This window comes from Pelophylax lessonae (assembly GCF_965119305.1).
Source record: "Pelophylax lessonae genome assembly, chromosome: 8".
NCBI lineage: Eukaryota > Metazoa > Chordata > Amphibia > Anura > Ranidae > Pelophylax > Pelophylax lessonae.
The window spans coordinates 223,803,840-223,827,539 of record NC_138775.1 but is presented as its reverse complement, the minus strand read 5'-3'; the positions used below and the strand labels follow the sequence as shown (position 1 = coordinate 223,827,539).

Genomic DNA, 23,700 nt, shown 5'->3' with positions numbered 1-23,700 from the left:
ATGCCAAATGCATCCATATAGTTGCTGGCTTTATCTGTGTAATAAAAAGAGCTGCCACACTATCAGCGATCTCTATCAGATTGTGGAGGAAAGCTGGAGCTTTAATTAATTCCACATTGCTTATTCTGCTCCTTCCCACTATGGACCTTTCTGGAAAGCCCTGCATTGTTCTTACAGAATCCGTGCTGCTCCGCTTGTCAGACTGTTAGAATACTAATACTTAGCTTCCACCAGCGTTAACTACTTGTTTGCTTTTATTCTCTTTGCAGTGTCTAATTAACCTGCGACCATGGCACTGTCAGCCAGCTCAAAGCTATGCAAGGAAGTGAAGAAGACCTACATGGAGCTGCCACAAGGGGATAAAGTCCAGGCTATGTATATATGGATAGATGGGACAGGAGAAGGTCTACGGTGCAAGACTAGAACACTGGACAGCGAACCCAAGTCTGTTGAAGGTATGCATTCTATCTATGAAGCTCTTGAAACAAAAACTTTCTGCCCTTCAATGCATTGCACCCCTACAGTCCAAATCTGGTACTACAACATGGATTGTCAACTGGCACTTTTCCACTGCAAGTACCGGCTCGGCTCTACTCGGCCCTGCTTGGCCCGGTTTGCTTTTCCACTGCTGGTACCGCATGGTACGGTGTTGGAACAGTTCGGTACGGTATGGTTTGCTTTTCCACTAAAGTAGTACTAAAGTTAAGTGGGTGGGATAACAACGGGGTGGGTGGGATTCTCTGACCAATCAGTGGCTAGTAGTGACTGCATGCAAAGGATTGTGGGATATGGTACCGGGTATGGTACCTGTTGGAACCACAATCGAGTAGGTACTGTTTTTGAGAGCCGTACCGTTCGGTTCCATGCAGTGGAAAAGCGCCACCATACTGTACCGAACCGTTCCTACACTATACCATGTGGTACCAGCAGTGGAAAAGCACAAAAGCGAGCCGAACCGTTCGGTTCCATGCAGTGGAAAGCGCCAAACGTGTACCAGCCATTGCCTGTTCAACAGTGGCAACAATTTTGTGGGCTTGGCCAATTTTTGATGAGAATGGAATTTGGGGACTCCACATAATATCAGTGATAGAAGTTGGGAATTGTTGATCTATTTAATCTCTGCACTGAAAGTCAAATACTGGTAGTTGTCAAGCCAGGTACAAATTTTGACCTAGCTTGGGGTGTTTGAGTTAAAGTGGTTCTAAACCCCAACAGTTTTTTCCCTAATGCATGCCCTGCTCTATAATAATTGTAAAGTCTCATTTATTATTTTTTCTATTAAACTAACAAACATGTTATACTTACCTGCTCTTTACAGTTGGTTTTGCACAGGGCAGCCCAGATCCTCCTCCTCATGTCCCTCTTTGGCTCTCCTGTTGATTGCCCCCACAGTAAGCAGTTTGCTATGGGGGCACCCAAGCTGAGCTGCAGGTCAGTGTATCCATTCAGACACTGAGCTGCCGTTCGGCCCTGCCCACTCTCTCTCCTGGTTGGCTAACTGAGTTTGATTGACAGCAGCGGGAGCCAATTGCTGTGCGAATCAGGAGAGAAAGTCTGAGGCACTCATGGACATCGCTGTATAGAGAGGGGGCTCAGGTAAGTATTAGGGGGGATGCTGCAAACAGAAGGTTTTTTTATCTTAATGCATAGAATGCATTAAGATAAAAAAACCTTCTGACTTTACACAAAGTTTACAATCCCTTTAAAGTAACGACCCCCCACTACCTGTTCTATTTCCCCTCTCATTTACCAGAGTGCTGTCACCCATCCAGCGCCATCCCAGCTTCAGCCCCGCTCTGCTCTTTTTCTGGTCTCACAGGAGAGACTAAGAACTAAAATGCCAGTGGGGGGGGGGGGGGGTGGCTTGCCAGCACTGTGTGTTTCTATGGACACACACAGCCTGGCTCCGGAGCGTGCCAGCACTGGTGCCCCCTTAGCACCTACTAAGGAGTCGACAGCGCCAACAAGGAAGAAGGGCAATATTGTCCCACAGAGCAGGTAAGTATAGCATCTTTTTTATTTTATTAAAAAAAAAAAATAGCCTTTAGAATCACTGTAACTAGAGATGCCAAAGAAGGAAACCATTGTATTTAATGTCTCCTTTACCACATGCCTCAAATTTAAGACAATGTTGGACATTGCTGATTTTCGCTACTCATATGCTGTATTCATTTGTCAGCTAGATTGGAAAGAAGATTGGGATATTGCAGTGAGTGAAATAGGAAAGGACGGGTCATTGTCAGGGAGAGATTGGCTTGTCTATGGGAACACCAACACATTCACAGCTAAAATATACATAAACTATACCCATAAAATGCTGATGTAAACTTAAAACCTATTACATACAGTATCACACAAAAGTGAGTACACCCCTCACATTTTTGTAAATTTTATTATATCTTTTCATGTGACAACGCTGAAGAAATGACACTTTGCTACAATGTAAAGTAGTGAGTGTACAGCTTGTATAAGGGTCCTTTCACATGGGCGTTCCGTTTTTTTTGTCCGTTTAGTCAATTTTTTTTTTACAGACACTTGTGTCATCCGGTCCATATGTCCGCATATCATCCCATCCATTTGTGGATGATATACGGACATAATGTATGTCTATGGGGATTGCGGATGTCAGCGGATGACATCCGATTTTGCGTCCTGTCCGTTTTTTTTAAACGGAAGAAAAATAGGGTTCTGTTCCGTTCCAAAAAACGGAACAGAACTGAAAGGACGAAAATCAGATGTCAGCGGATGGTCATCCGCTGACATCCGCAATCCCATTGACAAGCATTATGTCCGTATATCACCCACAAACGGATGGGGTGATATACGGACATACGGAACGCCCGTTTGAAAGAGGCCAAACAGTGTAAATTTGCAAGTTCACACAGTTATACAAGCTGTACACTCACTACTTTACATTATAGAAAAGTGTCATTTCTTCAGTGTTGTCACATGAAAAGAAAATAATAAAATATTTACAAAAATGTGAGGGGTGTACTCACTTTTGTGAGATGATGTAACTGTTCTTTAAGAAATTATTAGACTTTTTAAATGTGTTTCAATGGCTGTCATTATTTACAGATTTGCCAGAATGGAACTTTGATGGCTCTAGCACCCATCAGTCCGAGGGATCAAACAGTGACATGTTTCTGATCCCGGTGGCCATGTTTAGAGATCCTTTCCGGAAAGACCCCAACAAACTGGTGTTGTGCGAAGTGCTGAAATACAACAGGAAAATAGCAGGTAAGCTCAATATTTCGTCCTGACAATAAACTCGGATGCAGATTGTTTCAGACACCTAATTATGTAATAAATCTCATGATTGGATTATATATATATACTGTGTGTGTGTGTACATATATATATATATATATATATATATATATATATATATATATATGTTACTCTAGAAGGCATTGATATTATTATTATTATTTAGGATTTATATAACACCAAGAGTTTGCACAGCGCATTACAAAATAAAGGGAGACATGACTGCTGAGAAGCATAGGCGCGTTTTAACCAACTATTGTACTATTGTATCAAAACCTTGCCCCCCAAAAAAACGCAGAGGCTAATTTTGGTTGGAAATAGGGCAAGGCCACAGCTTTATTGAACTTACCAAATGTAACAACATTTAAAGTACCAAATAACAATGCCAGTTGCAGTTATACCTTTTGCATCCATAACAAAACACAGATAGTCCAGGGCTCCTTTCACACTTGTGCGACTTGTCATGCTACTTTGGACATCAAAGTCTCATGACAAGTTGTTCCCAATTTTTTTCAATGATAACCATTAATATATGTGCGACCTAATATCGCAACGAATTCAAAGTAGTTCATGCACTACTTTAGTAACTTGAGGGCCATAGACCTCAATGTTAACCCTCAAAAGTTGCATTAAAGTCATACCTGAATGTTATTCAGTGCAACAGTTGTCAATTATAATGAGTCAAAACCAAAGTCGTATCCAAGTCACACTCATCCAAAGTTGCACGCCACAATGGTGCAACTTAAGAATCGTACAAGTGTGAATGGAGCCTATGAGGCCTGTCTACACCATCAGTGCCAGACAGGCATTAAAGCGTTTGCTACCCCAACACTTCATATTCCTTATATGTGCCTGCTGTACCATATACTTGTATGAGAAAGTGTCATGATCTTTTTGTATTGCTTCCTTTATGTGAAATCACTGGTGCTCCTGCCAGTCCTTCTGCTTTCTTTTTCAAAAACTGACAACACTAAGCAGGAGAGCACACCATGGTCAGTTCTCTATCTATGCTGGCAACTCAGTGTACTCTCCTCCAATGATCAGACTTGTCCTGACACATCTCTCCTGCACAGCCATTCACTGGCAAGATCAGTGTGCTGCTGCTTCTCCTCCTCCAGCTTATGCAGCTGAGAAAAAGGGAATGTGTTCATTTATAAAAAAAAGGGGAAAAAAGCTATTTATAATGTTTTTTTTCTATACATAGATGTTTTGACTTTCATTTCTATTTTAAACTGAATGGGTTGTTTTACAAGGTGATCGTTTACAATCTCTTGAAACTGACCCCAGAATTAAACTTGAGGGCATAGCCCATAAAGCAATATCAATCGCTGGCAAGGTAAAAACCGCCAATAAAGCTGTGACAAAACTCACAACGGGCAGGTGGGTGGGACACTCTTGTGATGTCAGAATCTCCTTAGAGTAGTGGGACATGCCCCTGCTTAGCCTTTTCTAGAGTTCAGGCTCCAGTAAGTCACCTCATGCCTTAGTGACCAATCCCAACAGAGCCACTAGACCTCCCTGTTTTAGTTTGATGCCCACGTAGATGCCAAGCTTCCAGCAGTCAAGACTCCCTTTCCCTGGGGGGGGGTTCCAGGGGCCTTCAATACAAGTAGGATACAATCTACCTACAACCTAGAAGGAAGAACAGATGTTTACCAAGATGTTAACTGAAGGCATAGGTTACTCTGTACAACCTGCATCAGTGCTACTGCATGTCTGGTACCAAGAGCTTGTCTTTAGCAGTCCTGAGGTGCTTCACCTTGTCGTTTCCTTCTCTGTGCTACCTCTCCTTTTCTTTCTTTTCTCTTTTTCTTTTTTTTTTTTTCCTTTTTTTTTTTTTTCTTTCTTTTCTCTTTTTTTTTTGGGATGGATATTCTCATCTGTCCCTTGGTGATTTCTTGGGGATCCAATCACCCATATGGACCCCACATATGGCAGAGCCCTGCGACAAGTGGGGTGGGACTCCAAGAGGGTCTACATTGTGATGCTCATCGATTTTTGGCTATGGTTACACCCCCCCCCCCACCTTTGTATGGCCCTTCAATGCTTTTGAAGATAATTGGTTTTACCGATGTTATGGTTCCTTTTTCGGCTTGATTCATATTGCTCATATGTATGCTATGTTATGATATGAAAACTTTAATAAAAAATATTGAAAAACAAAAAGATATTAACAGTGGGGAGGGTGAGTTGTTAGAGAAAGTACAATTCAGTTGTTCGGTAAAGACGGCATAGGCTTCCCTGAAGAAATTATTTTTCAAGGATAACATAAAAGCAGCGTAGTGTAGGTGATAGCCATACAGGCTGGGGTAAGGTGTTCCAGAGGATGGGCGAGGTACTGGAAATATCCTAGAGGCGAGCATGGGAGGAGCTGACAAGAAAGCTAGAGAGCAGGGGGTCCTGCCTGGGAGGAGCAAAGAGGATAGTTTGGGTGATATTTTGAAATGAAGTTGGTGAATAGCTGGGGTAGAGTTGTGGTTGGCTTTGTAAGTCGTTGTAACTGTTTTAAATTTTCTTCATTGGGTGATCATGAGCCAGTGGAGTCATTGGCAGAGAGTCTTGGTAAACACAGTGCGTTTGGAAAAGTTGTTGAGTCTTGGGCCGATTTATAAAATGTTGAATCTAATATATTAAGCAAGCATTCTCTGCAGGGGAATCTTACAGGGTCCTGTGTTTTGATTCTCCACCAGAGAATGTTTGGTGAAGATCACATCCACTGCTTCATAAATAGACCTCCATCAAGCAGCAGGTTGGATAGATTATTAGGTAGTTGGAAATGAGAGGATTGACCGCCATTGCACCACTCTTCTTTGGTTCCGTAACCACGTTTTACAAGTCACCATTTTCTCATATTCTGCATTTATTGTCTTGGCTGTGTTTGAAATATTTAGTTTCATTACTGCAGAGTCTTAAAATCCCAGCTTTATCAGTTTTTGGACATCTGGCCGTCCAGATTGTGTTCTGTGCCACTAACCCAAGCGTTGTGTGTTGTCTGTTGTGCTCAACAGATGGGCTAAGCAACTCATAGAGGTGGAAGAGTATTACAGCTCAGAAAAAAGGATGTGAGCTTTTTAAATTACAGAGTACATAGCACAAAGAGAACTAGTGTACAGTAATGCAAAAGAACCAATCAGGAGTCAACTGTCTGTAGTCTCACCACTTTAAACATAAAATGTTGGTTTTGATTGGTTGCTACAGATCCATACCACTGCTTTTTGCACTGATTGTCACATAATCTGATTACTAATCCCAAAGGTGCCCTGGAAACATACTAACTGTCTGATATTCCTGATTCTCAAGAATAGCAGATATCTGCTCAGATGCAAAGTTTACAGATAAGGGCAAAACTCAGGCTAAAGCTAAATTGTTCAGATCAGGTTGTGTATGGATGGTCAACATAAAGGCAGAAATTAGAGGACGGTCAATTGCCATTTGACCACTTTAAGGCCTGTGTTGGCTTTCACATAAATTGGGTTTTGCATTCCAGTTGAAGTCTATAATAATGCAACATCCACTTGAAGAAGGTAATCTGCAGTCCAAAGTAAGTAAATAGCTGGTTAAAAGCAGCTGTTATTGAGTTCATGACCTCAAACTGATGTCATCAATGCAACCCCAAAGCCCATTCACACAGGTCTAGCAAATCACACATCTGAATCATATAGAGGGGTGGCACAGGCATACTGTTAGCATCTTCAGATAAAGCTTATCGGGAGGAAAAAAAGACAACTCCCGATAATTTTTTAAGCCGATCTATTTGCTTCTACCTTTACCAAGCCTGGGATGGCGGCATATTCTGGTGCCCAATAGACATTATATAGTACAGTGTTCATTTTAGATGATAAGGTCTGCCAGTGACAGTCGCTAATACATAAGTACCATAGAATAAAGTTGAACTTCTAGGCAATATCTAAATACACTGATGAAATACATACAGTATGGTGGAACCATTTTATCTGTAAAAGGCTTTTTACTATCCATCCAGTGCTTGATTTATACAGCTCTGCCACACAGAACAGCCCTATCTGACAGGGCAGGAGATCTGACTTTCCTCTGCAGTTTCTTAATTCCCTCAGGTCTTGTCCCTCTCCTAGCCTATGATAGGACAGTGAAAGGAAAAGGAGCAGACTGATAAGCACATCTTTTTTTTCTATCAACCTGCTCCCTGTACAGTGGATTGCAAGGCTGATATCAGGTCAAATTCTGGCACTTAGTCCTGGTTCACACTGGTGCGATGCAGGAAACCCTGGGAATCAGTGCCCATTCCCGCATCGCACCAGAATCGCACACTGGTTCACACTGAGATCTGCGAATCGCTGGGGGTGTCAGTGTAAAGTTGATGTCGCCTCCAGATTGGTTGGCAGATCGCAATGCGAACTGTGAAATAGTGCAGGAATTGGATAAAATAGGTGTGAACACCTATGCGATCTGATTCAAGTACTAATCAAAAAAAGGGTCCTGCTCCATTTTGGTGCGAATGCGATTTCAGCCATACATTTTGGTGTATGGTTGTAATTGCATCGCACAGACATCACAGGTGATCTGCACAGCAATGCAGTGCGATGCGATGTCTGGCATCGCACTAGTGTGAACCGGCACATGCACTGCTTGTGTTTTAAAAAAATACATTCTATGATAACAAGTTGCATTCCATTAAAGGATGAATTCACCTTTAAATAAATAAATAAATGCACATTTTTTTGCAAGTAAAAAAAGACGTGCATTTATTATTATTTTTTTTTTTCTAGGAGCCTGGGAAGCATTGCATTGCCATGCAGGACTCCTGCAGACTTGTCTGTGTATCTGTGTGATCATACCTCGTATGGGCAGGCAGTTATACAGTGACAGAAAGAGACAATGAACCACCAGAGTGCTCAACAATGCCATGGTCATCCATTGAGAACTACAATCTGACAGCCACAAAGGCTGCCGATACTTGTCATTTCCCATTCACTGAACTCTGTGAATGAACGACGCGGCAAGGCGGGCAGAGCCCCGCATGGCTGTTTTATTTTTTAAATAGTTACAGCAAGCAGGGGGAGAAGATCCCCCCACATACTGTCACTAGATGCAGCAGATTGGAGCAGAAGAGGGTGCTTTCTGTGCAACATCATTTTCAATCATTTTTTTTTTATTAGACATTACTATCACTTTTATATAAAGAGTGTGTTAATACAGATCCCTACAACAACATTATAGCTTGCAGGAACATTAATTACTAGAGGGAAAAGCTTGAATCATGTGATTCTTGATACAAAGTCATACTTTTAATGGGCAAACTTGGTAAAAAAGTGGGTTTCTTGCAGAAAGAGAAACAAGTTAGGCCTTTATTTATTTTTTTTTGCATAATTTTTTATTTTTTGTTCCTGGAAAATAAGAATAAAGAACTATTTATGACTTCTGCTTCTAGCAATTGAGACATATCCGCATAACCAGACATTGTCCTTGAGGCCAGCTGTGACCTTAATGTTTAAGGGGTAAACTAAAAAGAAGAAGACAGTCAATTAAATAGTATACATAAATGTTAAATAAAACATATAACTGTTATTCATGTTGTGCTCAGTAAAGACTTTATTTGCAAGTCTTATGCAGAAAATGCTCAAATGTAAGAACATATTTTTCAGCCATACTGTCTGCTCTGACCTAGATATCTTAGCCTTAGGTCAAAATAGGTGCTGTGTAGGCAATGTTGAATACTTAGAATTCTTTATACGAAGCAAAGAAGTCCGGGGCTTGACTCCCATCATGCTCTTTATATGAAGCACAGAAGTCCTGGGATTAACTCCCATCATGCTCTTTATATGAAGCACAGAAGTCCTGGGATTAACTCCCATCATGCTCTTTATATGAAGCACAGAAGTCCCTGGGCTTGACTCCCATCACGCTCTTTATATGAAGCACAGAAGTCCTGGGATTAACTCCCATCATGCTCTTTATATGAAGCACAGAAGTCCTGAGCTTGACTCCCATCACGCTCTTTATATGAAGCACAGAAGTCCTGGGATTAACTCCCATCATGCTCTTTATATGAAGCACAGAAGTCCTGGGCTTGACTCCCATCATGCTCTTTATATGAAGCACAGAAGTCCTGGGCTTGACTCCCATCATGCTCTTTATATGAAGCACAGAAGTCCTGGGTTTGAATCCCATCAAGCTCTTTATAGGAAGCACAGAAGTCCTGGGCTTGACTCCCATCACGCTATTTATACAAAGCACCAAAGTCCTGGACCTGACTCCCATCGTGCTCTTTATATGAAGCACAGAAGTCCTGGGCTTGACTCCCATCATGCTCTTTATATGAAGCACAGAAGTCCTGGGCTTGACTCCCATCATGCTCTTTATATGAAGCACAGAAGTCCTGGGCTTGACTCCCATCATGCTCTTTATACAAAGCACAGACATCCTGGGCTTGACTCCCATCATGCTCTTTATACAAAGCACAGACATCCTGGTCTTGACTCCCATCATGCTCTTTATATGAAGCACAGACATCCTGGGCTTGACTCCCATCATGCTCTTTATATGAAGCACAGAAGTCCTGGGCTTGACTCCCATCATGCTCTTTATATGAAGCACAGAAGTCCCGGAATTCACTCCCATCATGCTCTTTATATGAAGCACAGAAGTCCTGGGCTTGACTCCCATCATGCTCTTTATATGAAGCACAGAAGTCCTGGGCTTGACTCCCATCATGCTGTTTATATGAAGCACAGAAGTCCTGGGCTTGACTCCCATCACGCTCTTTATACAAAGCACCGAAGTCCTGGGCTTGACTCCCATCGCGCTATTTATACAAAGCACCGAAGTCCTGGACCTGACTCCCATCGTGCTCTTTATACAAAGCACAGACATCCTGGGCTTGACTCCCATCATGCTCTTTATACAAAGCACAGAAGTCCTGGTCTTGACTCCCATCATGCTCTTTATATGAAGCACAGAAGTCCTGGGCTTGACTCCCATCATGCTCTTTATACAAAGCACAGACATCCTGGGCTTGACTCCCATCATGCTCTTTATACAAAGCACAGAAGTCCTGGTCTTGACTCCCATCATGCTCTTTATACGAAGCACAGAAGTCCTGAGCTTGACTCCCATCACGCTCTTTATATGAAGCACAGAAGTCCTGGGATTAACTCCCATCATGCTCTTTATATGAAGCACAGAAGTCCTGGGCTTGACTCCCATCATGCTCTTTATATGAAGCACAGAAGTCCTGGGCTTGACTCCCATCATGCTCTTTATATGAAGCACAGAAGTCCTGGGTTTGAATCCCATCAAGCTCTTTATAGGAAGCACAGAAGTCCTGGGCTTGACTCCTATCACGCTATTTATACAAAGCACCGAAGTCCTGGACCTGACTCCCATCGTGCTCTTTATATGAAGCACAGAAGTCCTGGGCTTGACTCCCATCATGCTCTTTATATGAAGCACAGAAGTCCTGGGCTTGACTCCCATCATGCTCTTTATACAAAGCACAGACATCCTGGGCTTGACTCCCATCATGCTCTTTATACAAAGCACAGACATCCTGGTCTTGACTCCCATCATGCTCTTTATATGAAGCACAGACATCCTGGGCTTGACTCCCATCATGCTCTTTATATGAAGCACAGAAGTCCTGGGCTTGACTCCCATCATGCTCTTTATATGAAGCACAGAAGTCCCGGAATTCACTCCCATCATGCTCTTTATATGAAGCACAGAAGTCCTGGGCTTGACTCCCATCATGCTCTTTATATGAAGCACAGAAGTCCTGGGCTTGACTCCCATCATGCTGTTTATATGAAGCACAGAAGTCCTGGGCTTGACTCCCATCATGCTGTTTATATGAAGCACAGAAGTCCTGGGCTTGACTCCCATCACGCTCTTTATACAAAGCACCGAAGTCCTGGGCTTGACTCCCATCGCGCTATTTATACAAAGCACCGAAGTCCTGGACCTGACTCCCATCGTGCTCTTTATACAAAGCACAGACATCCTGGGCTTGACTCCCATCATGCTCTTTATACAAAGCACAGAAGTCCTGGTCTTGACTCCCATCATGCTCTTTATATGAAGCACAGAAGTCCTGGGCTTGACTCCCATCATGCTCTTTATACAAAGCACAGACATCCTGGGCTTGACTCCCATCATGCTCTTTATACAAAGCACAGAAGTCCTGGTCTTGACTCCCATCATGCTCTTTATACGAAGCACAGAAGTCCTGGGCTTGACTCCCATCATGCTCTTTATATGAAGCACAGAAGTCCTGGGCTTGACTCCCATCATGCTCTTTATATGAAGCACAGAAGTCCTGGGCTTGACTCCCATCACGCTCTTTACCTAATGGGCCTAATGGGATAATTTATGTCAAAGGATGTTTCATTTAACATTTCACATAAATTCTAACTTGGCAATCAGTTCTTCCTATTTTGACCATGAAAGCCCATTCATTTTTGTAATATTTTTTTGACATTTTGTTCTCCTTTGCTAAGTCTGACCACAAGGCTGAGTTTGTTCCTATTTCTTGCTCAGATTTCAGCCAGCGGGAAAATATCGTTTTCTGTGTAGAGTTTGCATTGCAGGTGTTTCTCAGAAATACTCAAGTTCGTATTGAAAGTCATGCTTATCTTTTTTAATGGCCTCTCAGCAGATATGAGAAATGTCAATCACAAGGCATAACATTAACCATTTGGCTTTCAGAAATACACATTGGGGGGGATTTACTAAAACTGGAGAGGGAACAATCTGGTGCGGCTTTACATAGAAACCAATCAGCTTCCAGGTTATTTTGTTCTAGCTTAGTTGAACAAGCTGAAATTAGAAGCTGATTGGCTACCATGCACAGCTGCACCTAATTTTGCACTCTCCAGTTCTAGTTAACCCCATAATGTATGTTCTGTAATGATGTGAATGTATAATAAATATGTGTAAAGCACTGCGTAAATTGATGGTCTATATAAGTACCTGTAATGAATAAATAAAGTAATTTATTAATAATAATGCAGAGTAATAAAAAAAACATGCAATCAGAAGTGTTTTTGCAATTATATCAAAAAACATCACCTGAATTATTTAGGAACCTTAGTCTTTGAGAATGGCTGTATTGTATGGTGGCTTGACCACAGAACATGACATGATTATTTCAGCTAACATGCCCTACTAACTCCTGACATTTCCCTCTGCAGAAACAAACCTGCGAAAAACATGTAAGCAGATCATGGATATGGTGACTGATGAACATCCATGGTTTGGCATGGAACAGGAATACACCTTGCTTGGAGTGGATGGACATCCCTTTGGCTGGCCCTCTAATGGCTTTCCAGGACCTCAAGGTAAAGTCATGTTTTTTTTTTTTTCAATTGCCGCGTATAGGTGCCCATATATAAGTGCGTATCAGTGCCCAACAGTGCCGCCTATCAGTGCCCATCATTGTTGCATATTATTGCCTGCTCATCATTGCCACCTCATCAGTGCCGTCTCATCAGTGCAGTCTATAATTGCCCATCAGTGCAACCTCATCAGCGCACATCAGTGAAGGGGAAACATTATTTACAACATTTTCTACCAGAAACTAAAAACGTATTTATTTATTTTTTTTTTTAAATTTAGCAAAAAATAAAAAACCTAGCTCTCAGAGGTCAGGGTTAAGGGCAGGAATTGCGAGGTACAAGAGGGACTGAGCCTAACGAGACCTAAATGTAGCAGAGAAGGATAGGAGGGGACTTGGTGCTGTTTTTTTTTTTTTTGAGGGGTCTTAATATAGGAAGTTTATTTGTAATGCTTATACATGTTTATTAATCTGTATAATGAGACTGGAAATAGGAGGGGACTTGGTGCTATTTTTTTTTTTTTTTGGGGGGGGGGGGGGGAGACAAGGGTTATTAATATAGGAAGTTTATTTGTAATGCTTATACATGTTATTCTGTATAATGAGACTGGAAATGGAAGGGGGACTTGGTGCTTTGTTTTTTTTTTATATATATTTTTTTGGGGGGGAGGGGAGGGAAGGGTTAATACTATAGGAAGTTTATTTGTAATGCTTATGCATGATTATTAATCTGTATAATGAGACTTGAAGTTTGATTATTATATGTTTATTGAAACTTGAATAAAATACTAATATTTATAAAAAAAAAAAAAACAGTGGCGGTTGAAGCACCCGTTCACATGCAAGCGACGCTACTTCGCACCGCGACCTCGGAGGTCGCGGTGCGAGCAGCGCGCCGCGACCTCGGAGCGGCCGCCACGGACTTCATAACATTGAAGTCTATGGCGGTCGCCTCCTGGTCGCCCCAAAGAAGCTCCGGACCCTTTTTCTAAGTCGGACAGGTCGCCTTAGTGTGAACGGGGGCTAATACTACCAAAAGAAAGCTCTATTTGTCACAGAAAAATGATAAAAAGTTTGTTTGGGTACAGCGTTACATGACCATGCAATTGTCACTGAAAGTGCGACAGCGCTAAAAGCTGAAAATTGGCCTGGGCAGGAAGGGGGTAAAAGTGCCTGGTATTGAAGTGGTTAAAGAAGAATGAGCAAGACAGGGGCCATGGGCAAAATTATAAAGTATTTAATGTAATTGTAACAGAAATGGCTGCAGCTGACTTTGTAGCAAATTGCAGTGTCTGCAGGAGGACACTGATCTGTAGATGACAAAATGGGGCCTCATTGGGGGGTGATTTACTAAAACTGGGGAGTGCAAAATCCGCTGCAAATCTGCACAGAAACCAATCAGCTTCCAGTTTTTTTTTTTTTTTTTCAAAGCCTAATTGAACAAGCTGATGTTAGAAGCTGATTGCCTCCATGCAGAGCTGCACTAGATTTTTCAATCTCCAGTTTTAGAAAATCAAACCCATTGTGTGCCATTTCAGTTAGTTGCTGTTGCTAACATTTGCTTAAAACAACAAAAAACGTATGTAGTTTTGGACTGCCAGTAAGGTTTAGCCTAGTTTTTTTTGTTCAGATATAGTAATATAATTTTATTTCCAGATACGCATATTTCTAAAAAAATTCTGTGTTAAAAGTGTTGTAAGCAAGTGGTTATGTAATGTATAATTACCATTAGAGCAGCTGTCTGGAAGCAGTTTTCCACTATTCAATCAGGATGATTCAGTTCAATGAGCTATGCCAATGCTATGGTCTCCTTTTCTTTGCATAAAAGACTTTTTCTTTATTAAAGAAGCCAGTGTGCTCCCTGAACCTAAATACCTAAATCATTCCACTTTTCTCCAGGTCCATATTACTGTGGAGTTGGGGCAGACAAAGCCTATGGACGGGATGTTGTGGAGGCTCATTATCGGGCATGTCTGTATGCCGGTGTGAAGATTGCCGGAACAAATGCAGAAGTGATGCCAGCACAGGTGAGACCCTCACAGGGTGGAGACTCTATACATGGCTGGATTCCCTGTTTTGGACGTTCGGTGGAAATAGCAGATATATCCCCTGAGGGGAGCTTACATTGGGGTTGATTGCAAAATCTAGTGCAGTTTTGCATAGAGACCAATAAGCTTCCAGGTTTATTGTCAAAACCTTAATGAAACAAGCTGCATTTTGCATCTGATTGCCTACCATGCATAGCTGCACTGAATTTTGCACTCTCCACTTTTAGTAAATCAACCCCATAGGGCGGGGATCCTCAAACTACGGCCTTCCAGCTGTTGCAGAACTACATGTCCCATGAGGCATTGTAAAACTCTGACATTCACAGACATGACTAGGCATGATGGGAATTGTAGTTCCTGAACAACAGTCTGAAGACCTCTGCCATAGAGTTTGAATTATCAAAATGTTATTAATAAGAATGATTTCCACATGGTAAAAGAAGAAGGATTTCCCTACGGCCAACAAATGGCGCTTTTCCACTGCATGGAACCGTACCGGTTCGGCACCCTTTTGTGCTTTTCCACTGCTGGTACCGCATGGTATAGGGTCGGAACGGTTCGGTACGGTACGGTATAGGTTTGCTTTTCCACTGCATGGAACCGAACGGTACGGTACGGTACGGCTCTGAAAAAACAGTACCTACTCGATTGTGGTTCCAACAGGTACCAAACTGGTACCATATCCCACAATCCTTTGCATGCAGTCACTACTAGCCACTGATTGGTCAGAGAATCCCACCCACCCCGTTGTTATCCCACCCACTTAACTTAGTACTACTTTAGTGGAAAAGGAAACCTATACCGTACCGTACCGAACCGTTCCGACCCTATACCATGCGGTACCAGCAGTGGAAAAGCAAACCGGGCCAAGCAGGGCCGAGTAGAGCCGAGCCGGTACTAGCTGGTACTTGCAGTGGAAAAGTGCCAAAAGTCAGATTTTCAGGGTAGGTTTCAGCCTGGTTGGGGGTTTAGGAGAAGTAACTCCAGTCCTTTATAGGAAAAGAATGATACAGAAAGCCAAACCTTTTTGGTTCCCTTATTTTATGAATATTGTATGGTAATAGAAAATAAATATTTAAAAGCCCACAAGGTAAACCAAAAAAAAAAAGTTATATATGCATTTTATGAAAGGAATACTAATTATTTTACAAATATATATCCATAGGTTCTCATACCGGTTTAAAAATGAGATATCTGACATTTTAGCTGTCCATTGCTATGTATAATCTGCCATTAGATGCCATTGGATGACTGTTTGTGTATTTTGTATTGGTGATCATTATCCCCATTCTCTTCTGATCTGATAATCTGAAGCGTTTCATCTCTCAAAAAGTGCAGCGCAACATATACAAATTACATCCCATGCTTATATCCTCCCTCTTAAATACCTCCTTCTATAGTAAACAAATGTACTATATACAGTAATTCAAACAATTTGGGTCTTATGCACACTGTTTGTGAAATGTATAATTCAATACTAATAAAGTCCTCCAAATCAAGTCCTTTGTGATCATAAAGTACATCCACCATAGCTCCTGCGCATGCAGTATTTTCCAAGTGAGTCCCACCACCATTCACAGTGCGCTCACCTCAATATATTGACCTATCAGATAAAATAGGGCACTGTGCGCATTCCCCTTCAAGGGGTCTCATTCAGCTCCTTAAAAGAGGAGAAGTTCTGGAATCTAAAAAAAAAAAATCCTACTCACCTAGATGGCTGCAGCACCGATCTGATGCTGGAGCTGTCCCCCGCCGCCTCTAAGACTGAGAACTGAGCGATCAAACACCGCTGATCACTCAGTTTTTTGACAAGTAGAAGGCAAATACATTCATTGCATATCAGGAGTTTGATATCTTGGACAAAATGGAATACTTAAAGCAAAACTAGAGGCACAAATACCTATGCTTCAATGATCCAATGCCCACAAGTTCTTCTTGGTGCCAGTCTTTGATCATTTTGATTGGTTGAGGCAGGATGACATCACTCCTGCGCATGTATGGGAGTGCAGTCATCCCAGCATACCAGAAGTGTGCCATAATGTAAACTCTGCTGTACATGTGCAGCTCAGTGTACATACTGTAAGGGAGTGAGAACAGGCAGGTAAGTGTATTTTATTGCAGAAGGGACATTGCATGCAATAAAGAGGCTGCCTATTCACTAAATTTTATTTTTTTGCCTTCAGTTCCACTTTAATATATGATGTGCCTAGGTAGGTACTGACTTGTGAGACAAACATCCCAATTAAAGAGCAGATTAGATACTATGACAAGCTAATTATTGGGTTATTTTAATATTGTTCCTTTACTGAACTTGATGAACCATTGAATAAATGGATAAAGTTAACGAGAGTTGGTAATTAGAACTTTAACCTTAAAGTGGAGCTCCACCCAAAAGGGGAAGCCCCGCTTATCTGCCTCCCCCCCCCCCCCCACCCCTCAGCTATGAGACAGGAAGTTAAGGTAATTCTCCCCAATAGGGCATACGGCATGACAAAAAATTTACCAACAGAAGTTATAACCCTCCCTTACTTTATCCAAAATGAAAAGAAAACGTTTTGCCTATAGTTCTACTTTAAAATAAACCTGTTATCTTTTTGGACATCACTGTCATAGTGAGTCTGTGGCACTGCCGCTATAACACTGCACAAACACATAAGTTAGGTTAACACTATTGCATTTTGTGTGGCTCGTGTTTGCACGGGCATTGAAGGACACGTGCAATTTACATGTTGTCCTGCAAAACCCAGGGATAATCATGATGGGAAAATTCAAAGATTGCAATGTATAAAAAGGAACTGAACTTTACTTAAACTCTACATTAAACAGAAAAAAGCTCTTTAAAGAGGTTGTAAACCTCAGAATTTTTTTTTTTTTTTAAAACTAACACCTGAAAGACAAACACATAATGAGCTAGTATGCATCAAATACTAGCTCATTATGAAATACTTACCTTAGAACGAAGCCTCGCAGTGCCGACCGCTCACCTGTCTCATAGGTGACATGTTCTGTCGACCTTCTTCCGGGTTTGCGGCATCCGGCCATCTGATTGCCAGGAGCCGCGATGACGTCACTCCCGCGCATGCGCGTGGGAGCCGACGGTCATGGCATGGGGCTCTGAAGGAACGGCACGAGCAGCCATTCCTTAAGAGCGCATGCTCCAGTGATGTCACTGGCTGCATGCAAAGAAAATATCTCCTAAACCGTACATGTTCTAGGAGATATTTACAGTACCTATAGGTAAGCCTTATTATAGGCTTACCTATAGGTACAAGTTGCAGAGGAGGGTTTACTTCCTCTTTAAAGGAGTGTTATAGACTAGTCACTGACAGATATAAAAACAGATTCTCCTAATTGCACACATTGTATCTGACATACTGTATTGTGTACTGAAGAGGACAAGACTGGGCAAATATAGTTTAATAGCTTTTAACAGTGCAAATGTACAGTTTTATTTTGCACTGACAAGTGTGTGCAGCATTATAGCTGCACTGCCTTATTAGGATATTTTTGGGAAAAGTGAAAGTTCCATTTGGAGGCATAATATCACAATATCACATGCCTATAAACGTAATAAAAAAAAAAACTTTTTTTGTTACAGTGGGAGTTCCAGGTTGGCCCATGTGAAGGAATTGATATGGGAGACCATCTGTGGATCGCTCGCTTTATTCTGCATCGAGTCTGTGAGGACTTTGGACTCGTAGTTTCATTTGACCCGAAACCCATTACAGGAAACTGGAATGGAGCTGGTTGCCATACCAATTACAGCACAAAGAAAATGCGAGAAGACGGAGGCCTCAAGTAAGTAAAGTCTTTGTAAAGGAGGGTGCATGTATAAAGCAGCTTGTACTTAGGTGTAAAGTAATTATAAGTGACATGGTAAAATAAGAAACAGAGGCGTGCATTTAGGGATGAATTTATTTTTTTGCTTTGTAGCAAGGATATTATTTTGTATTGCTCCCTATAGTAACCAAACAGCTGTTAGAGTGTATGGTTTAGCCACTACTAGAAAAATTACATTTGTATTGCATTAAAGCGGAGTTCCACCCATATTTGCATCTTTACATAAATTGCTGCAATCCCACAAGTAGAAACAACATTATGCATGTTTCTTGCTCTGTTTACCTTGTTGCTATGGTGTATGCTTTATTCTTCCTCTTTCGGCGCCTCGGCGAGGTACATCATATCCTGCGGCGCAGGGGCTCCCGGGAGATGTGTGTCTGGAACTCTGCTTTAAGAAGCATTGCTTCATTAGATGGCATATTGAAGAAGCAGTGCAAGTAGCAAAGACCAATATGCAAAGAGCAATATTTCATAGCAATCAATCAATCATAATTTATCTAAGTCAAGATAAATTCAGGGTATTGCATTTTGCACTTACACTGTAAGTCCACCCTAACACTAAAATCCCTGCATCTATAGATATACACGCTCTAAAACTAACCTATCTAGCCCTCTAAAGAATAAATCAGTATACATACCTTTTTTGAAGCTGATCCGACCCGATCTTCAGCTGCGGAATCTCTGCAGAGGACACGGTCGACAATGGCTGTGAAATGAATGGGAAGTGACATCACCCATAGACTTACTATGGGGCTTCCGTTGTGGGCTGTGCCTCCTGTAGCATGTAATTAAATGAAAAAGTATCCTGTTCGCTTTGTATTGCCAGTTTCTCTAGTTTACTATTAAAAACTGATCACGCTAGGCATGAGAGCAGAGCATGGTCCGTTTTCTTGCTGTGCTGGGAACTCGGCCTGCTCTCCTCCAATGATCAAACTTGTCCTGACACCCCCCACCTACACAGCCATTCACTGGGAAGTTTATTGTGCTGCTGTTTCTCCTCCCCCCACCTCCCTAAGCTTCTCTATGCAGCTGAGAACAGAGGTTATGTGATCACTTCTAAAACAGGAAAAAAAGTTATTTATAATGTGTTTATATGTATACACAAACGTTTTGCCTTTCATTTCTATTTTAAACTGAATGGGTTGTGTACATGGTGAGGGTTCACATATACTTTAACTCTTTGTGCCTTGATGCATTTTATATTTGTTCAAGGTAGTATTTGAAATGCCATGTTTTTGCTTCTATGTAGCAAAGATGCAGATTTTTCATTCACAATGTGCACAGCAGCAGAAGGCAACAGAAGGGATACCAGGCATATGTTAGCTGTAAAGGGTTTTCTTTTGCCCTATGGTAGAACTCATTTTATGGAATATAATTTGCTATACAAAATGAGGTAATGAAAGAAGGTCGGGCATTACTGTTATATCTACCATGCAGCGTTATTTCACATAAAACTACTTTGATGGGAACAGCAACATATCTTGTGTGAACTATGGGATTGCATTAGGGCCTGTGTTGATTGGCTTCTGGCTTGTGTCTGATGGCATCAGTTTGCCATGCTTATAGGCTTCATTGACAGGTGCATTAGACTTTCTGTCAATCTCCTTCTAAACCTGCATTTCACCTGTTTTGAAGCAGGACTTGCATTCTCATAGCCTTTGCAATGTAATGCAAAACCTGTGATAAGAACAAAAACATTTTTATACAGACCCCCCTTATATTGACTGTGTTGTACATAGTAACCTGTAGGCCCCTTTCACACTGACTTTCCGGTCCGCCTGTCAGTTTTTCAGGCGGACCTAATCGGATGCTCCATGTACCCCTATGAAGCAGCGGATGTCAGTGGACACATGTCCACTGACACCCGCGGCTATCCGATCTGATCCTGACCGTGAAATCCGTATGGAAACCCTATTTTCCATCTGTCTGGAGGATAGGATCGGATAAGATCGAATGAAAACGGACAGGCGGTCCGTTGTCATCCGATCTCCCACAGAGGAGAACATGGCTCTGACAGCTCCATCTCTGCACACAGAGCGGAAACGGAGCTGTCATCCGCTTGCTCAGTGGAGATCGGCGGATCAATCCCCGCTGAGAAAAACCAAGTCCGTTTTTCCCTTTTCAAAAGCTTCAGTCTCAAAGCCAACTGACCTGACTGCTTCACTGACATAGATCAGTATTTAGTGCGCAGCACACAAATGTTACAGTGAAATGATAGACTCAGGAAGTGTAATATGTTAGATACAAAGGACATGTCTCAATTTTTTATGCTTCTTCCACAGGCATATTGAAGAGGCCATTGAATTCCTTAGTAAGCGTCATGGTTACCACATTCGGATCTATGACCCCAAAGGAGGATCAGACAATGCACGCCGCTTAACAGGCCACCATGAAACTTCCAACATCAACGAGTTCTCTGCAGGAGTGGCAAACCGCTCTGCAAGTATCCGTATTCCACGTCAGGTCGGGCAAGACCAGAAGGGATATTTGGAGGACCGCCGTCCATCAGCCAACTGTGACCCCTATGCTGTGACAGAAGCCGTGGTTCGAACCACCATTCTGAAAGAAACTGGAGATGAGCCTGTGGACTATAAAAACTAAAGGAAGAAAGGAAGACAACGATCAAACCTTCTTTATTAGCCAGTTCTGTTTCTCGTCTCTACACCTATGCCTAAGGCATGTCTAACTCCATATACTGAGATCATCTAGACATATTTAGTAAAGGGGGTAGAGTAGGATGTAGGATTCTTATCAATTCTTTATAGTCTGATTCTGTCATGAACTACCTCAGTTCATTCTTAAAACATTGATCTTTGAAAAATGTTTTTTTTTTTTTTTAAAGTAGACCGAAAAACAAACGCATAGCAGGTACTTATGCCTTTTGCTCCCTCAAAAGTTGAAATGAATCAGACATAAGAAACAGGACTGGCCCTATCTCTTTCCTGCCAGTGGGGCCAAAACTTAAAAGCTAGTCAATACAAAATGTAGTGTAGAGTAGAAGTGCCACTATCTGGAAAAGGTTTTTACAGGTCAAACACATCCTAATGGGCTGTGCCCTATGTCAGGATCAACTAAAAGTTTGATCAAACTCAACGTCTGGAAAAAAAAAAACACTACTCTATGAACAAATAAAAATTAATTGTAAAAAAAAAAACACTACTCAAGACTAGGCATAGATCAAAAGAACCCCTTGTCTTACTAGTCTATTCAATAAAGCAGTGCAAAGTTCAGTAAACGATTGGCACCAATTAGATTTCAGTTTTCCGTCATCAGACCAGTAAAAGATTAATCTGATTGCTCATTATTGCTCTTGGTATTGCTTCACTGAATAAACCCAATGTGGACTTGTTTAATAAGGCAATACAAGGTGTAGAAATCTATAGCAGCCAATCAGACTTCCATTTACTGTAGTCACATTAGTAAATGAATTGCTTCTGATTGGTTGATTTGTCATTGCTCTTTGCAAATAATTGATGCTGTTGGCTTATTAAATAAGCCTTCTTTATCCCTTAAAGGTACAGTAAGGTGATAGGGGAAAGGAAAAGAGACAAAGTCGAATGAGCAACTGAACTTCGCCTCACTGTGCCCTATGATAACCACTGATCAAAAAAAAGGGAATATCCTTTTACCCTTAAACTTTAAATAGGTTGTCAGTCATTTGACATGTTCTAGGCGTATCCCGTTATCCTGTGTAAAGTATACATATAAAGCAGGATACAGTCTGATCCTTCAAGTGACCACAGGGTCATTGTATCTGTCTAGATGTCTTTGAGGCTGCTTTTACATGGATGTCTCCATCTTAGTAATGTTGTCATTTGGGTCCATTGGTGTAATATTTTTCTATTTACATGTAATTTTAATCTACAGATATGGAGAGAGGATGATCAGGAGATCTATCATATCTATAGTATCTTTCAAGGTGTTTGGAATATAATATAGTAATAATAATATAAAACTGTCAAGGTTTATGTCGGTGCTAATTAGAATTGTGGAGGAGAGTAATGCAAAAATTATAGAACACTATATTTAAGTAAGGCATCTCAGCGTGAAGTAGAGTGGTGGTCTTCTATAAACCTTGACAGATCAGTGTTCTGGAATCATCATTGGACTAACTGAAGAAGAGTCCTGCTAAAATTAACTTGAAGACTGTCTGGACGTAGATCATGTCTAGAGGACAGCTTGAACTTTCTCTCCTGTGGCATTCAGAATGGAAACGGGACATAAGCACCAACCTGTGATGTTTGCAGTCCTGTTTTGTGCATTTTTTGTCAGCCGAACTTTTATTGTCCTGTTTCCTTTGAATAAGGGATCTAACTTTTTTGAATTTGTGATAATTGTATGTCAGTTTCATATTGTACAATGATGGATCATGTTTCGATGTACTAAGAAACGCATCCAAAGGTTTTAGAGTGGTAAGAGCTGGGCTAATATTTAATCTTTGCTCTTAAGTTATGTATAGTAGGTCGCTAACTAATGTGCACTGATCACTTCTGTACCAGCAAATAATTATACTCAGTGCTCTGTGAAGAAAAAGAAGAATTTTATTTTTTGCCCCCCGTGAATCTCAGAATTTCTACGATTTGTACGCACACACAGAATAAACCACTTACTCGTCATTGGTGAATGGGTCTCGGGTGTTAATGGCAGGGTAGAATTTACTGCTTCTGACTCGCATCTCATTCTGACATAGTCTGGTTTTTAAAATAGATTTTGTTTTTTTCTTTTTGTAATAAAAAAAACTAAATCTGAATATGTATTCTGTGGATTTATTAGTTTAACTTTCTTGTTAGATTACTAAAGAAAAAAGCAAAGCAAAAACAGGGAAATATGTAGATGACATACATATATGGGAGCTGTTTTACTAGCCAAAGAATTTGTATTTCTGTCCATCCAGTCTTAAGATAAACACAGTTTTTGCACACAGCACAGCCCTGCCTGAAAGGGCAGAAGACCGGATTTTTCTCTGTTGCAGTTAAAGAGGAGCTCCAGTCTCTCCCAGAAAAATTAAGTCAGCAGCTACAAACGCTGTGTTGAAAAATCTGTGGATAAAGTGCTGCGCTCAAATATCAGTGGTTCAATGAAGGGAACCACAGAAGTGTGATCAAAATTAAGAACGTGCAAAATGTACATAAGTACTATTTGAGGTTACATGTATTACATATAAACCAATATAATGAACAAGTGTTACAATAAAATAGCTAAATAAACATGTGAAGAAAAACATCCACACTTGTG

General features: G+C 41.2%; 1 protein-coding gene and 1 long non-coding RNA gene across 2 annotated transcripts; one reads left to right on the top strand and one right to left on the bottom strand.

Annotated features, from left to right (window-relative positions):
• The first annotated feature begins 251 nt into the window (after window positions 1-251).
• On the top strand, window positions 252-21,284 carry GLUL (glutamate-ammonia ligase). Its single transcript, XM_082265228.1, has 6 exons — window positions 252-455; window positions 3,079-3,240; window positions 12,435-12,581; window positions 14,477-14,604; window positions 18,224-18,423; window positions 20,748-21,284. Exons 1-6 carry the CDS (start codon window positions 290-292, stop codon window positions 21,064-21,066), a joined length of 1,122 nt encoding a protein of 373 aa, XP_082121354.1. The 5' UTR covers window positions 252-289; the 3' UTR covers window positions 21,067-21,284.
• LOC309561358 lies at window positions 20,964-23,213 on the bottom strand. The gene is made up of 2 exons (XR_014225561.1): window positions 21,621-23,213; window positions 20,964-21,578 (listed from the first exon to the last, which is right to left on the bottom strand). It is a non-coding gene; the product is annotated as an uncharacterized lncRNA (long non-coding RNA).
• Window positions 23,214-23,700: the final 487 nt, after the last annotated feature.